This window comes from Suricata suricatta, chromosome 6 (genome assembly GCF_006229205.1).
Source record: "Suricata suricatta isolate VVHF042 chromosome 6, meerkat_22Aug2017_6uvM2_HiC, whole genome shotgun sequence".
Classification (NCBI taxonomy): domain Eukaryota; kingdom Metazoa; phylum Chordata; class Mammalia; order Carnivora; family Herpestidae; genus Suricata; species Suricata suricatta.
In genome coordinates this window covers 50,099,983-50,116,064 of record NC_043705.1, presented here as the reverse complement: position 1 = coordinate 50,116,064, position 16,082 = coordinate 50,099,983, and the positions used below count along the sequence as shown (strand labels likewise).

Sequence of the window (16,082 nt, the reverse complement as noted above, 5' to 3'; positions counted from 1 at the left end):
CTCCTGTGTTCTCTCTCATGGTGCGCGTGCGCTCTTTCTTTCTCTCACTCTCTCGCTCTCTCTCTCTCTAAGACAAATGCCTCTACCTAGCAGAAGTCAGTTGGGTTTGCTAGTGCATGGTTTCCAAATATTCAGCAGAGATGAACTGGGGCAGGTAATTTTGCAGTAACTTGAACCCTACTGTGGGAATACTGTTACTCCCCTTAGCAATCAGCAAAAACTAAGAAATATTAGTGACTTGCATCACCATGACACAGTATAGCGTTTGGCAGGTAACAGTTCAGTGACTTATTTAGATGAATTGACTTTTTAGAAAAGGTGGTTTCAAATTGAAGAATTTCTGGAAACAAAGTTCAAATCCTGTGGTGTGGCTGGCCTTGGTTTTTACAGTTCAATCTTGCATGCAGGGAAGGATTCATCTTGCATAACCACTGTGCTGCTACTTGCTAAAACCATGATGTTGAGGTCTTGTTGTTTCTCATGGGTCTCTTGGTACCATTCCCTCATCACTTCTGAGTCATGGGTAGGGATCAGGGTTACCTGCAGGGAGAGAGAAAATAGCTGTTTAAGGGCAGAGCCCGAAATGAGATGAAAAGATAAAATAATAACAGGGTATTAGAAGATTTTTTTTAAAAGGAGGGGGAAAGAAAGGAAAAGTTTCTGTTTTTCTCCAAATATACAAAGGCATTTTCAACCTACATTTTCCAGGAATCAAAATAAAGCTGCAGAAAATTAAGTGTTTCTGGGAGAGTTCAAGACTAGAACCAAAAGCAACTCATGCCTAGTCAATCAGTTCATTTCTATTCATCCTCCGTTTTTCAGTTCTTTGGTGTTAAGAAGGGCTTCCGTTAAAGTGGAATTGCTTGTATTTCCTTTAACACACCTGGTAAGTTTTGCGTTAAAGATACTGAGGACTAAATCCAGGAGCTTCATTTACCATTGCTGCCCAACTGTGTGTAACTAATACTTCATCCTGAGAACAAAGATTTGTATCTGTGTGTGTGTGTGGCTGGGGATTGGTGGGTGGGTGGATACTGGCTTGAATAGTAAAAATTCCATGAAATATTCATTAGGAGGCCACTGGGTGTTTCTCATGAGATTTGGTATCATTAACTAGCAAATAATTCTATTTAATATTAATATTACACAAATACAGTTTACTTGGTGACTCTCTAAAACCATAGGTAAACCTGAGATTAGTGAAGATCACAGCCAAAATAATAAGACTGGTTCATAGTGAGTTACGACGTCTGTGAGCTAGGAGTGTCCTGTTGCAGACCATTTTCAGCAGTGCTCCTCCTGTGGGATTTCACATGGACAAGTGATTTTCTGAATGGCCATGCCCTTAGATCTGGTCTAGTCATGAAACACAAAGGAGTAAAGACAATTCCTTAGTCGCCCTCACATGGAAATATCATTTTGGTTCATACATACATATTCTTGGTATGTTAGGAAGGGCAAGTAATCTTGGGCCCATTTTGTAGATAAGTGAATTATGCCTTAATATGGTGAAGTGGCTTTCCTCCCAGACATGGTTGTTGGTGGTGCCAAGAATAATATTCTAGAGTATCTTCTCTGTGTGAAATCTACTTTGTCCTCAGGATATTTCATGTGTCACAGACCCACGGGGCACCTTATGCGGTAAACACGACTCCTTCCCTCTGCCTCTGTACACAGCTCCATGTGCAGTGCAGATACTGTCTTACCTGCATGTTGCTGCCCCACTGGGCTTTCCCTTCCAACAAGGCATCCAGGACAGCCCGGCTGGGCTCCTCAGCAGCAGGATCACTCCCACTCACCACGTAGTAGGATGACCTCACTCTCTTGAAAAATTCGACATCAACATTCTTACTATTGCTGTGATTGGGAATATAGCACAGGTCCAAATACACAGGGGGGCCTGGAGGCACAGCTGAGGGCTTGGAGGGCTTGGTGGTGCCTGGTCCTTTGGTAAGTAAACAAAGAGAAAAGCCAGGGTCACAGAAATGCAAAGAAACCCACTTCCCTACTTATTCCCCAAGGAGGTCCTGCAGGACATGCAAAGGGGACACTGGGCATTTCCCTCTTGTGTATAGGGCATTTAACACCTGGAATTTGAGAAAATATATCATGGTTGTTTACCATCTCAAAGGGAAAAATGAAGAACGGGATGGTTTCCCCTTATGGACAACCCACTAGAAAGAAGAGGAGTTTCAAGGCCTCCCCAAAAGATGGAACTAGATGGTAATACTCCTCCTAAAAGAGCTACTAATGTGCAACCTAATTTGGAAAGTGATCTGAGAAATAGATTTTGAAAATCAAAAGGAATCCTCTGCATTTGGCAAACCCTAGTTAAGCATTGTTAGTAATCCATGTTACTCTCATATGATAGCAACTCTGCTCACAGCTGAATATTATACCCCAGTATTTGACTTAATAAATGATTCAGATCTTAATCTCCTATGATCTCCAAGGCCCCCAGAACTCAACCTTGTTCATATACTGATGAAATGCTGTATTCTCTCCTAGCATAGTATTCTGAAAAGTGAGACATCTCTCCCTAGGCAAGGCTGGCTACCAAACTTTGTTAAGGAAGGTTTGGGAAGACTAGGCTTTCTCTAGCCAACCAAGACATACCAGACTGGGGAAAGGGGCATCTGGCTGTCTAAATTCCTGGTCTAAATCAGAAAGCCATCCCTGGGTGATTCAGTCAGTTGAATGACCAACTTTTGATTTTGGCCCTGGTCATGATCTCGGTTTGTGGGATTGAGTCCCACATGGGGCTCTGTGCTGACATGGAGGAGCCTGCCTGGGATTCTCTCTCTCCCTCTCTCTCTGCCCCTCCCTCACTCTCTCACTTGCTCTCTCTCTTTTTTGCCTTTCTCTCTCTCAAAATAAACATTTAAAAGAATGATAGAGAGCCCAAAACTTTCCTGGCACCTTGTCTGATGAGATGGCTTTCTGACTTGTTCTGGTTAGAAGGTTAAAACGTTTTCAAACAGTAACAGAACTAGCACTCTAAGGCAGTGGTTCTTCAGCCCGGGTGCATAATTACTATCAATTAGCAAACTTAATACTGATGCCCAGGCCCCACGCCCCAGAATCTGGCTTCCCTGGACTGGGGCAGGGTCTGGGCACCAGCATCTTTTAAAAGCATCCCAGATGATGTTAATGTGCAGTTGGTTTGAGACCATTACTATAAAGTCATTTAAAATACCAGCTGTATCCTATATACTGAATCTTCCTCTTTCCTTTCTCCATAGGATCATTAAAGATTGTCACCCCAGAGTCAAAACTACCAGTGAATTCCATCAGTTGTCTAATTTTACTTATAGAGAGGAGTGATGAGAATCAGCCAAACTGATATTTGGATAAACTGACTCAGTTTAATAAATAACTAGCCATTTTAATGAATGTGAGCTAAAAGCTCTTAGGATGTCCATATTTAGGCCTACCAAAGAATTCTGACTTAGAGCATAAGTTTGTGAGTTACAGTTCTAACGATTAAAAATGTCTGCAGTTTTTCCTTGCACGATAAATCACTACCACCAAAACCAAATGAAAGTTGCTCACAGAAGCACAAACTGAGGGAAGTTGACAGCAGTCAACCCAGGTTTGTTTGGGTTTTTTTTTTTAATGTTTATTCATTTTTGAGAGACAGAGAGAGACACAGTACAAGCAGAAGTGGAGCAGAGAGAGAGGGAGACCTAGAATCTGAAGCAGGCTCCATGTTCTGAGCGATCAGCACAGAGCCCAATGCAGGGCTTAAACTCATGAACCATGAGATCATGACCTGAGCTGAAGTCGGCTGCTTAACTGACTGAGCCACACAAGGCACCCCAACCCATGTCTTAAAAACTAATTAATAATGCAGTTTTGTTATTTTAGAAATCTATTGGAAAAGTAAATTCAAAGTAACTCATCTTTATTTATTACCTGGCCTTGAAAATATCTCTTTAAATGACCAAAAAACAAAATGTTTTAAAAAACCATTTGTGTGTGCTGGAATGTATATATTCGGCAAGTTTGGTAGCAAATTTCAGTTGGTTTTTATCTGTTTGAAAGGGTTTCACATGTTCCTCTAAGTACAGGTCAGTTGCCAACTCTTTCAGACCAAGAGGTTAATTACCTGGTGGTTTTCCATCTATTCTGAGCATGAACAAAGTAAGTTTGTCTTCTGCATGCATGTACAAAGAGGAAAACTGACGAGAAGTCAGGCTTGAAATTGATCCCCCACGGTGCTTAAAGTAAAACTTGGCAGCTATAAGTGATACTTCCTAAAATGTACGGAATTTGAGAGTCCCACAGTTCAGCTGTCAGATTTTTCCCTAATAAATGAAGAAATGTTATTTAAATCATTTTTTGCTTTACACGTTTGGGTCAATTTATATTCCTTTGTGAACTGAGGTGTAAAATCCCTCAAGAACAATGTATTAATGCAAAACCCTGTGATTGGTTTGAAGCAATGAAATGAAGCAGGGCCATCAGAGACCTGTTCCATCAGAAACCCAGGTCATCGCTGAGAACTTGATGAATAAGGGAACTGGTACCAAAACAGAAATAATCAGAAGTCAGGGATATCTCTTCCTGCCAACTGAATTTCAATCTGGATTAGAATCCTGACTGTCTGTTAGGGAGACTGTGGCATTAGAGGGGGGATACAAAGAGACTTTGATGCTTTTCTCTCAATTTGTACTAGGTATGGGTCAAATGAAATTAGGACATTCATTGGCCACTAAGAAAACAGGGCACTACCTTTAATGTGGATGTAGCTCTAGGATGGTGATGTTTTTAAATAAAAATTTTCCAATTTTTAATTTTAAATGTTACAACTTTTAATTAAAAATATTGTAATTTTACTTCAAATTTTTTAAAAAAAATAATTATATCTTGGGCCCACACTGCTCACACCAGGCTTGGCTTAGCACTCTGGCCCTCCCTAAGCTTTTGGGAGCTCCTGGCCTGTGTCACCTCAGCTTGATTCAGAGGGCCATGTCAATACAGTCTTCCAGAGGAGCTTCAAACACAGTCCTTGGTTCTGAAGATTTAGAACAAGGCTGTGGTCGCTGTGTTGCAGAATGGAGCAAACCCAGACAACTGTTACCTGGCGAATCAGGTGCTCTGGGCAATATGCTGCACTACCCTCAAGCCCATAGCCACGTTGGGCTGAGATCCACACCTTTAGGCAGAAGAGAATAGTAAAAGGGAAGGGAGAGATGGACCCTCTCCCCTTCCAGTACCAAGTCACATGGCAATTCAAAGTCTCCAGTCAAAGTGGACAGCTTTGGCTTGTATCAGGACGCCGGCCCCTTCTACCTACCTGCAGTTGCAGTCTTTACCGATTTGGATGTGGAGGCGTTGGCGGCATTCTTTGTGTCCTTGTCTTTCTCTTCCCCGCGTGCAGCTTTGACCTCCGGAGTGGTAGTGGTTTTTGTTGCTTTTTCCACAGATTCCTTCTTCTTAGGAGAAGCCACTCTGGACACTTTATCTGAGGATTCTTTCAAGCCCCCTGGTTTTGGTGAAGCTGCAGAAGGCTTAGACTTCCCATCACCCTTTTTGACAGGTGAAGATGACTTGGTCTTTGTACCTGGTTTTTTGGTTTTGGTCTTCTCTTTCAGGTCTTTCTTCAGAGCTTTGCCCAGGTTCTGCTCAATGGCCAAGGCCTCCGGGTCCATCATGGACACGTCAGGATGGCGTGGAGAAGGGCTGCGGTCCTGTATGGGAGCCGGAGGTGGGTCCATGTGTTTGTACGTGACGGTTTTGTCTGTGGGGATGGTTTCTGATTCATCTTCAGAGTCGATATTTGCATCAGCTGTGATGGAAGGGCACTCTTCAGTCTCCGGGGGAACATCAGAATCAGTCTGGGATGGAGCCGACTCACTGACTGAGGTGGGAGGGGTTTCATCACATTGTCGCCCCTGTGGCTTTCCTCCTGGAGGTGGTGGAGCTCCCCCTGATTGGGTGAGGGGCTTCTCGGACTCTTCAGTTGGCTCTTCACTCGCAAACCACTCGAGAGGATTGGGATTAATGAAGGAGGGTGAGAGTTCTGTCTTGGGATGCTTGTATTCACAGGAGGACACAAGGCATAGGTCAACATCCTGGCGAGCCTCTGAGGGAGACTTCTTTTCTACAGTGAAGCACTGGTCTGAAGTCTCGTAGGAATACGCAGATGCTTGTGGGGTTCTGGTGGCCTCATAACTGTATGTGGAAGTATCAGGGGCTCGTGTAGTAGCTGTCGACGTGTCATACGAGTAACTTTCAGACTCAGGGAAACTGGCAATTTTCTCAGTGGTCTCATAGGAGTAGCTGGAATCCCCAAGCGTGTGGCCACCATCTTCAGAGTCATCATAGCCATTGCTGATATCATCCAGGAGCCTTCTCGAAGACCTCTCAGTCTTTTCATAGCTGTAACCACTCACTTCAGGGGTCCTCATGGTCTTCTCACTTGCCTCATAGCTGTATTCACCCTCTTCGGGGATCCGTGTGGTCTCCTCAGTGATCTCATAGGCATAACCATCATCTCCAGGGGTCTTGCTGGTTTTCTCAATGGTTTCATATGAGTGGCTGCTGTCACATGGGGATTTTGTGGTACTCTCTATCTTCTCATAGTAATAGCCACTCACATCTGGGGTCCGGGTGGTTTTCTCATAAGACTCATACTCATAACCCTCTTCATCTGGGGACCTGGTTGTTTTCTCAGGTTTTTGATAGGCATAGCTAAAGTCACCAGGTGTCTTGGCTCCAGTGTCCTTCTCCATGCCAGATGTGGTCAAATCTCTGTTCAAGGCTAGCTGGTGTTGCATTGTATCAAATAACATTGAGGCACGGAAGCCATAGGGCTCTGCGGATGCTGCATCCATTGGTGGAGAAGAGGAAGTGGGGCAAGCTGTTATATTCTCTTTGACAGCAGAGGTAGAATCTGAAAAACTAGGTGAATATAAAGGAGAGGACTCTCTTGGGGTGAGTGGAGAGATATCAGATTTTGGTGACAGCTTCTCTCCTTCTAGACTTTGCACTTTTTCTGAGGTGAGTGAGGCATATAAGGATATATCTCTGGGAGGAACGACGTCAGATAGAGTGTCTTCTTGAAGAGGAGAAGCTATCTGAGAGGGGGTATGTGCTGAAGAGGTGGATGGGGAAGCCTCAACCTGAGACACTGAGATGAGCTCAGAAAGATCATTGTCTTGGGTGTAGGACGGCTCCTCCATTGGTGGTATCTTATGTGATAAACTAGAGTCCTGCATGTCAGAAGGACTGTAATCCACTTCAGTTGGCCCATTTTCAGTGATGTGAAGCATACTTGCACCCACTGTAGGGTGATCTGGAGACTGTCGACTAAAGTCCATAGCAAGGGAGTGCTCAGGGGATTCTTGGCCAAATTCAATAGACATTGAGGACTGTTCAGATCTGTGATCTTGGACTGGTGTCCTAGATTTGGCTGTTTTAGGGGAGAAATCTGGTGGAGAAATTGACATTGGTCTTGGACATTCTTCTTTAGATGGAGACATTTCTGTTTCCTGGAAAGTGGTAGGCGTTTGCACGACAGACACAGAAAGGGAGTCATCGACTTCTGTAGAATGTGGAGAGCCAACCTCAGCATGCAGAGAAGGAGACACATCATCTGTTGTTGGCTCTGGAAATGAGCTCGTAGCCACGGAAGCTGTGGATACTGAGGCAACACCCTCCATATGCGAGTATGTATCTTCTGCTACACCCTCATCAACAGGAGTAGCTGACTTGTCTGAGACAGTGCCTTCCGAAATGGACATCTTAGTGTCTTCTTTAAAAGACCCAAACTGACTGACATCTATTTGTGTAGGAGAAACATCTCCTCCTAATTTTCTTTCATCCAAAGCCAGTCCAGATTGAGAACTCATGGCTTCAGCATCATCAGTTTTCTTTTCTTGACCAAAGTCTTCCTTTATTGGTATAAAGTCTGTGCTTTTCCCTTCCGGTTTGTCTTGTAAAAGACCAGCAGCAGTCATATCAGAGACTGGACTCATTTCATCTGGAGAGTCTTGTTTTCCATTCTTTGCTTCAAAGGGGCTTTCAGTACCTCTACCAGAGGTCTTGTCATCAGCACTTAGAAAACTCTCATATGCAGACTCGGATCCAATTAGGGGAGGACTCCGTAAAGGAGACAAGACTTTTTCAATAGGAGATTCCGAGTCAGGCACAGGTTCATCCATGGGGCTTATGGAAGCCCTTTCATTCTCATCTTTGGCATCACTGAATTCAAAACTCACTGGAACTGCTGATGGTTTTTCAGTTACTTCCGTGGGGAGGTGACTAGATTTCTCTTCAGTGGGAGACTGGTAGTAAGGTGTGTGGCCAGCACTGCCAGTTACAGACTGAGATGGAGATACCACTTCCAGGGTCTTATCCTCAGGACTAGCACAATGTTCTTCAACTACTTCTTGGGTCACCTCAGGAGACACTGGGACCACTTCTGCCTCTGCTGAGACTTGAATCTCATTTGGCGTCAGAGAAAAGTTCACACTGCGTTCCCCCAGGGGGGTCTTTTCTATCGGTGATGGTGGAGATGGACTCAAGGATGGGCTCTTGGGTGGGCTAAGTTTTTCATCTGAAACTGCTGAGATGGTGTCTTTGATCACCAGTGTGGCACTGGCTTTCTTGTCTCTCTCTTCAGAGCAGTAAGCGTCACGTAGAGCAGATTTGCTAAATTTGTCTTCCTCCATGGATGATGGTGGTGAGATGGTGGAGGCTGAAGCATTGTAGTCCTTCCCATCTGTGGCATCTGTTTTTGATCCTTCAGATAATCCATTGATTGATGTAACAGCAGGTTTGCAGTATTCCTGAGAATACAGTGAAGACTCGTATTTGGTGATGTTTACAAATTCTTGAGATGGGGACTCTGTCTCTTCATTGTTGATCTCATCACTCATTACATCTCGAGGAGTAGACATCTCATCCATTGGCGTGGGCTCACTGGATATCTCAATGGTAGACTGAGTGTAGCCGGAAGTGGCTGTGAATTCTTCAGGCTGGTCTTCTCTATTCTCCTCATCAGATGCAGTGGCCTCACTTTCTGAGCCTCCAGGTAAAGTCTCATCATGAATTGAAGATGCAGGTTCTCGGGAAGGAGCCTGGGCTCCTGGTTGCTTGACTGATGTGGTAAGGAATCCATACTGATCCTCGACACCGCTAGCCTCTGCAGCCTTGTCAACCACGGCCATGACATAGTCTTCAGCTTCAGCTTTTTCGGGCTCGTATTCTTCCTCTCTGGCATCCTCAGCTCTGTCTTCCTCATCACCCTCCTCCTCGGATTGTTCAGCTTCTCCTTTCTCCACCACCTCATCCATGTCTTCTTCTGCTCGGTCATCTCCACTGGCCAGAGACTCCCTCTTCTCCTTGATGTGCACATCTGCCTCAGCCTTTGCACTCTCCTCCTCCTCCACAAGGCTGTGCTTGGAGGTGCTCACACACACATTTTCTTCAACGTCCTCTTCTGGCTCCTCAGCCTCCTCAGTTTCTGCCTTCTCTTCATAGTCTCCAATCTCTGAGGATTCTTCAAAACCTGCTCCTTCATCTTCAAATTTTTCAATGTCATCCACTCCCTGTTTCTCGACGGGCTCCAGCTCCTCAGGGGTTTGTTCACATTCACCCTCCCCTTCAGTGGTGGTGATCCCCTCATCAGGAGATTCGGCAGGGCCTTTGATGACTTCTGTCTCTTTCTGGAGGACATAGGCTTCAACTGGCTCAGCTTCCTTCAGTTTCTTCTCATCTTCGATCAGCTCCAGCTGAGGCTTGATGTCTTTTGCCACATCAACCTCCTCAGCCTTTAACTCTTCAAAGTCCTTGGTCAGATCCTCAGGGGATGACATAAGGGACCTTTCAGCCTCAAGTTCTTTGGCAGGGCCAGCACTTGCCATTCCAGCTGCCGCCGCCACAGCTGCAACAGCGGCCACAGAGCCAATGGCTGCAGCTGCAGTCTCTGGTGTCTTGCTTTCCTTCTTAACGACTTTAATCTTCCCTTTCTCCTTTGGCTTCCCAGCAGCAACAGACTCTTTTTTGACAGCCTCTTCCTTCTTGGGCACTTTTGGTTTTAATGCAGCCGGTTTTTTTGCTTCAGATAGAGGAGTAGATGGTTTCTTTGAGTCTTTAGGAAGTTTCTTAATTTCTTTTTTGGGTTCCTTTTCTTCCTTTTTAACTTCCTTCTTTTCTTCCTTCTTCACCTCCTTCTTGGCTTCCTTCAGTGGGGTTTCCTTCTTAACCTCCTTCTTGGGTTCTTTTTTCTCTTCTTTCTTGATTTCTTTTTTTACTTCCTTTTTCACCTCTTCCTTTTTTGGTTTTTCTTCCTTCTTAATGGGTGTTTTGTCCTCCTTTTTAGCCACTTCTTTCTTTGGCTTTTCCTTCTCCTCTTTCTTTTCCTCAGGTTTTGCCTTGGTTTCCTTTTTCACTATCTTCTCCTTTGAGACTTTGGGTTTGACATCGGTGGCTGGCTTTTCGGCCACTTCGGCTTTGACCGAGGGCAGCTCTTCTTTGCTTGGCACCTCCTTTTCGGTCACTGCAGGTTTCGTCTCTGTTTTTATGGGCTTGTCTTTTTTCACTGTCACCTTTTCTTTGCTTTCAACTTTGGGTGGCTTTTCTACATTATTAGCTTTTGTGACATCAGGGGTTTCTTCTTTAGACTCCTTCCGCACAGATTTGATAGGAAGTGGTTTTGCGGCTGGCTTCAGACTCTCTCGACTATCAGCTCTCTGTTTCAGTTTTACTTGTTTCACAGCTGGAGTGGCCACCTGGCCAGTTAGGTCCTTCTGGGTGGCCAGCGGCTGCTTCAGAAAGTCTAAATGTTTGAGCTTTTCCAGTCCTTCCAGGATATTGTATTGGGTGCTATTGCCGGGAAACAGGACTCGAATGATTTTCTCTGCAGGGTTTGCCGGATGCCACACGATCAAAGAGGAGACTGAAGTTAGGTAGGAAATTGGGATATCTATTTCTTGACCATTAGGCAGGATTAGTTCAGCCTTGTCTTTGTTGGTGCCAGTCCACTGCTGCATAAAATACTGCATTTCCTTGCTGCTCTTAACTGGGTTGAGCACATACATCTCAAGTTTACCAACTCCCATTTTTTGGAAAAGAATGACAGGATCAATGGTATTGCCTACACTTCTGAAGAGAGGTTCTGGCTTCATGGACAATTTATTTAGGTACTGGAGAGTAAAGCAAGCTTCTTCTATGCTCCTCTTCATCTTGATGTTTGGCTCTGGGTTTTTCAGATTTTCAGGTACATTGAGAAATACAACTCCTAGGTCAGGGGAGATGAGGTTTTTCATCCAGTCACTATTTGTGGTGGAGCCCTGGGACTGTTCTTCCTCGAGCTCTGCAATTTTCCGCTGTAGCATGCTGTTTATTCCAGGCAAATTGTCATCCCCAATGTGGGTGAGTAGGATGGAGTCCACTCGGTCCAAGTGTCGGATGAGCTTCCAAAAGCAGGATTTCCTTTCCGATCCTCCATTGATGAGCATATTGAATCCATTCACGGCAAACAATGCAGAATCGCCCCTCCCTCCTGGAAAAATGTAACAACAAGGCTTGGAGAGCTTTAGAAATCCACCCGATGTGGGAGGTTCTAGGATATCAAAGGGAGATGGAACTTCCACTGATTCTGAGAGATACTCAGTAAACTCGGAAAGTCCTTCCATTTCTGGCAATATAGACGCTGAGTTGAGTTTAATATTGATGAAGTCTTGGAGATTGTGTCTGTCAAGATTGGAGTTCTTCCAGTCCCCTTCTTCAGGGCAGAACAGGGTTAAGCTGGCCTTGTTGGCAGGATGGGTGGTGCTCAGTAATTCCCCAATCTGGGATTAAAAAAATAACAATAAAGGAAGAAAGAAAAGTTTTAAGTGACTGTCATCATCTGCATCCATTACTAAGTATTACTGGATCACTGGGTGTGCACAGGGCTGATTTCAGAGATGTGAGCTGGATAAATGCAGAAATATTTCCATTCCTGTAGGTGAATAGTCTCTGTCCTGACTCCCCCTACTACTCCCATCTGCCGCAGCCACCCCTCCTCACCACCAGCACTTCCTCTGCGACCCATCCAGCATCTGTTCTTGCCCAGGAGGGGAACTCCAGACCTCTGCTCCAGTTCTAGGACTAGTGACCATCAGAATAGTCCATGCTTGTGCCACAGCAGTTGTGAAATACTTTGGATCTCATCCCCACGTACCAGCCACGCAAAAATGCCCTTTAAACAATCACAGGGGAAGCCTATGTGAGTCATTTCACCACTTACATAAACTGTTTTTCTTTTATTCCATTGGGCTTGGCAAGAAGGCCTGACTGACATGCTAAAGGAATTTAGATCTAGTGCACTTGTTGTTGACTACTTTTAGAATTTGGTAGATACAAAAGAAAAAAGTTTGACATGATTTTCTTCCCCTTGGAAACAGATAGTTCAAGACTGCACATCACTACAAAAAAATTACTGGTTCTGGCATCTTTAAAACATGAGTTGTCCATCCAGTAGCTTCTCTGCAAATACAAATACTTTGATTGAACTCATGATGATTAAAGCCAATTGGATAGTTATATGAGGAAGTAGCCCACTTTGTCCCCCATTTGCTCATGTTTAAATTCAAGAGGAGACATCCTACTCCCTCACAGCTCCTGCTCTTCTCAGGGCAAACTGGATGTGAGTGGTGAAGGTCAAATTTGGCTCAAAACTTTTTCAATGCACTGTTTACTACCATAGGATGGGAATGTAGAAGAATACACTGGGATAAAAAACAGAGAATATCAGTTTAATACAAATGCTATTCTCCTTCTCACTCCATATGACGGCTATGTGTTTCATGGTCTTGGCTTAGTAAATAGTGAGGAAGAATCATGTCATAAACTCCAGTCTTCTATCAGTTACAGCAAAGCTCATAAATCAGCCCAGAGTTCTAAATGAAAAGAGCTCTGTGGTTTTGATGGCAAACTATGAAAGGGTTAAAGCAAAGACTTTACTTGGCCCCGGGCATCCCTGAGCCAGCAGGTCTGAACTCTTGCCTTCCAGCATTAGAGTGGTATCCTCTGTCTCACACAGCCTCCTAGAGTCACCACTGGTATGTGTATGTGTAGAGGAATAATTTATAGAATCTAAATTTTCCTATATTAGATTACAGTAAAATAGCCATTTTTGTTTTGTTAGTGTATCTGCCCTACATTTTATGTGAAGGGTCACAAAATAGCAAACTAAGAAGCCTTTGGGAGAGGAGTTAAGATGGCAAAGAAGTAGGGCTACCGGAATTTCCCTTGCCCCTCAAACACAGCTGTATGGAGGCCAGAACACTTGGAACATGCAGGAATAGAGGCTGCAGAGTGACAGAAAAATCTGCATAGGTGGAAAGAGACAGCTTGGTGGGACAGAGGTGCATGTTTGTGAAGTGGGGGAGAGAAAACAGGCAGCCTAGGCACAGAATGGGGGAACCTCTCATGTGGAGAGACAAAATGAAGAGAAAGAGAGGCTATGGAAGTGGGTATTTGACCAGAAGAAAAAACTCTTCAGACCACGGAGCGGGGAACGAGAAATACAGAGCGTGCTAGTTTCTACTTTATAAAGAGCTTTAGGAGCTAAAGATCAGAGTTTTCAGGGGTGTGTGACTTTCTCTGAAACAGAGCTGCCGCCATGTGCATGCGCCTGGTGCGGGGAGAGGAGCAGGCTCAAGGGCGCACTGGGAGAGAACAGTCCCCTCCCTTGAGTACTATGGGAACACGGTGTATTGCCCCCCAAGGACAAAAGACCCTGCAGGGGCTACCCAAAAGGCCCTTTGTCAGCTGGGCGGCGTGGCGCTACCCCAGAACCAAGTCCGTGTGGTGCAGTATACTTTACGACATCGGGGTTTGAATCCCAGCCGAGCACCTCGGAGGCACAGGAGACTGGGAAACTGTGGAGCAGGGGCAAGCCAGCCACCAGTGCCTCTCGGGAGGGGCTGCCTGAACAGCGTGGTTTGAGACACTGGTCCGGGAAGGGGCGACTGGGGTACTGCCATTTTCCTCCCCATCGCCAACACACTGGAGCTTCAGAGAACAGGACGTGCCTTGTAACTGCATATTTACTGGAGCGGGATTGACACTGAGCCAGCCACATGGCCCGTCCTCAAGACCACAGCCACCAGTTCCAAGGCACCCAAAGACAACTGTCCTGCAGTTTTATATGTTAGACTGATAGGATTTTTCTCGTCACTTTCTTTCCTTCTCTTTTTCCTTTCCTTTTTACCCGCCTTTTCCTGCCCCTTTCATTTCTCTCTTTGTATGGGATAGGTTTCCCCACCCACCTTTTTCTTGTTTACTTTTTTCCAGGGTTACTTCAATGAACAAATCAAAGCACACCCAATAGAAGGTCCAAACAGTCGACCACTACAAGTAGGGAGATAAAGCAACCAGAGTCACAACAACAGAGAGCACACAACACACTCCAAAAACACTTCCTAAAGTGCCAGGCCCTGGACAGTGTATGACATCTTTTTAATACAGTAGTAACAGTAGGTGCAGAACACGTAACAAGCTATTAAAACATGAAAAGGACAGAGAACTAGCCAAAATGATGAGACAGAAGAATTCTCTTCAAAAGAAATTCCAGGAAGAAATGATAGCCAGAGAATTGCTCAAAACAGATATAAAAAATATATCTGAACATGAATTTAGAATAACAGTCATGAGACTAATAGCCAGGCTTGAGAAAGGCATAGAAGGCAGCAGAGAATCTATTGCTGCAGAGATCAAGGACCTAAGAAATAATCACAGTGAGTTAAAAAATGCTGTAAATGAGATGCAAAACAAACTAGATGCAGTGACAGCAAGGATGGAAGAAACAGAGGAGAGAATAGGTGATATAGAAGATAAAATTATGTAAAATGATGAGGCAGAGAAAACGATGGAAACGAAATTACTATACCATGAGGGGAGAATTAGAAACTTAAGTGAATCAATGAAATGAAATAATAACCATATCATAGGAGTTCCAGAAGAAGAAAAGAGAGAGAAAGAAAGGGGCAGGAGGTTTACTTGAACAAATTATAGCTGAGAACTTCCCTAATCTGGGATAGGAAACAGACATCCAAGTCCAGGAGGCATAGAAAACTCCATTGGAAATCAACAAAAACAGGCTAACACTAAAACAAATCATAGTGAAACTGGCAAAATACGAAGATAAAGAGAGAATTCTGAAATCAGATAGGGACAAACAGGCCTTAACCTAAGAGTAGACACATAAGGGTAGTAGCAGACCTGTCTACTGAAACTCGGCAGGCCAGAAGGGAGTGGCAGGAAATATTCACTGTGTTAAATAGGAAAAATATACAGCCAAGAATCCTTTATCCAGCAAGGCTGTCATTCAGAATAGGAGAGATGAAGGCTTTCCCAGACAAACAAAAATTAAAGGAATTCATGATCACTAAACCAACCCTGCAGGAGATCCTAAAGGGGAACTCTGTGAGTGGAAAACAACAAAGATTACAAAGGACCAGAAACGTCATCACAAGCATGAAACCTACAGATAATACAATGACACTAAATCCACATCTTTCAATAATCACTCTGAAAGTAAATGGACTAAATACCCCAATCAAAAAACATATGGTATCAGAATGGATTAAAAAAAAATCCATCTATATGTTGCCTACAAGAAACTCATTTTAGACCTAAGGATACCTGCAGGTTGAAAGTGAAGGGATAGAGAACCATCTATCATACTACTGGATGTCAAAAGGAAGCAAGAGTAGCCATACTTCTATCAGACAAACTAGATTTTAAAACAGACTGTAACAAGAGATGAACAAGGGCATTATTTCACAAATAAGGGCTCTATCCATTAAGAAGAGCTATGCCCCCAGTGGGGAAGCACCCAAATATATCAGTTAATCACAAACATAAATAAATGTACCAATAACAATACTGATTGTAGGAGACTTTAATGCTCCACTTACAGCAATGGACAGGTCATCTAGGCAGAAAATCAGTAAGGAAACAACAGCTCTGAAGGAGACACTGGACCAGGTGGACTTAACAGATATATTCAGAACTTTTTATCCAAAAGCAGCAGAATATACACTCTTCTCAAGTGCACTTGGAACATTCTCCAAAATAGATCA

General features: G+C 44.1%; 1 protein-coding gene across 1 annotated transcript in view; it reads right to left on the bottom strand.

The window, feature by feature from the left end:
• Window positions 1-16,082, bottom strand: part of MAP1B (microtubule associated protein 1B) — a 94,001-nt gene continuing 77,919 nt past the window's right edge. The window contains exons 5-7 of the mRNA XM_029942409.1: window positions 5,300-11,801; window positions 1,707-1,945; window positions 1-540 (exon numbers count right to left, since the gene is read on the bottom strand). Of these exons, the coding sequence (XP_029798269.1) occupies window positions 385-540; window positions 1,707-1,945; window positions 5,300-11,801 (6,897 nt within the window). The 3' untranslated portion in view covers window positions 1-384. The remainder of the gene's footprint in view (window positions 541-1,706; window positions 1,946-5,299; window positions 11,802-16,082) is intronic.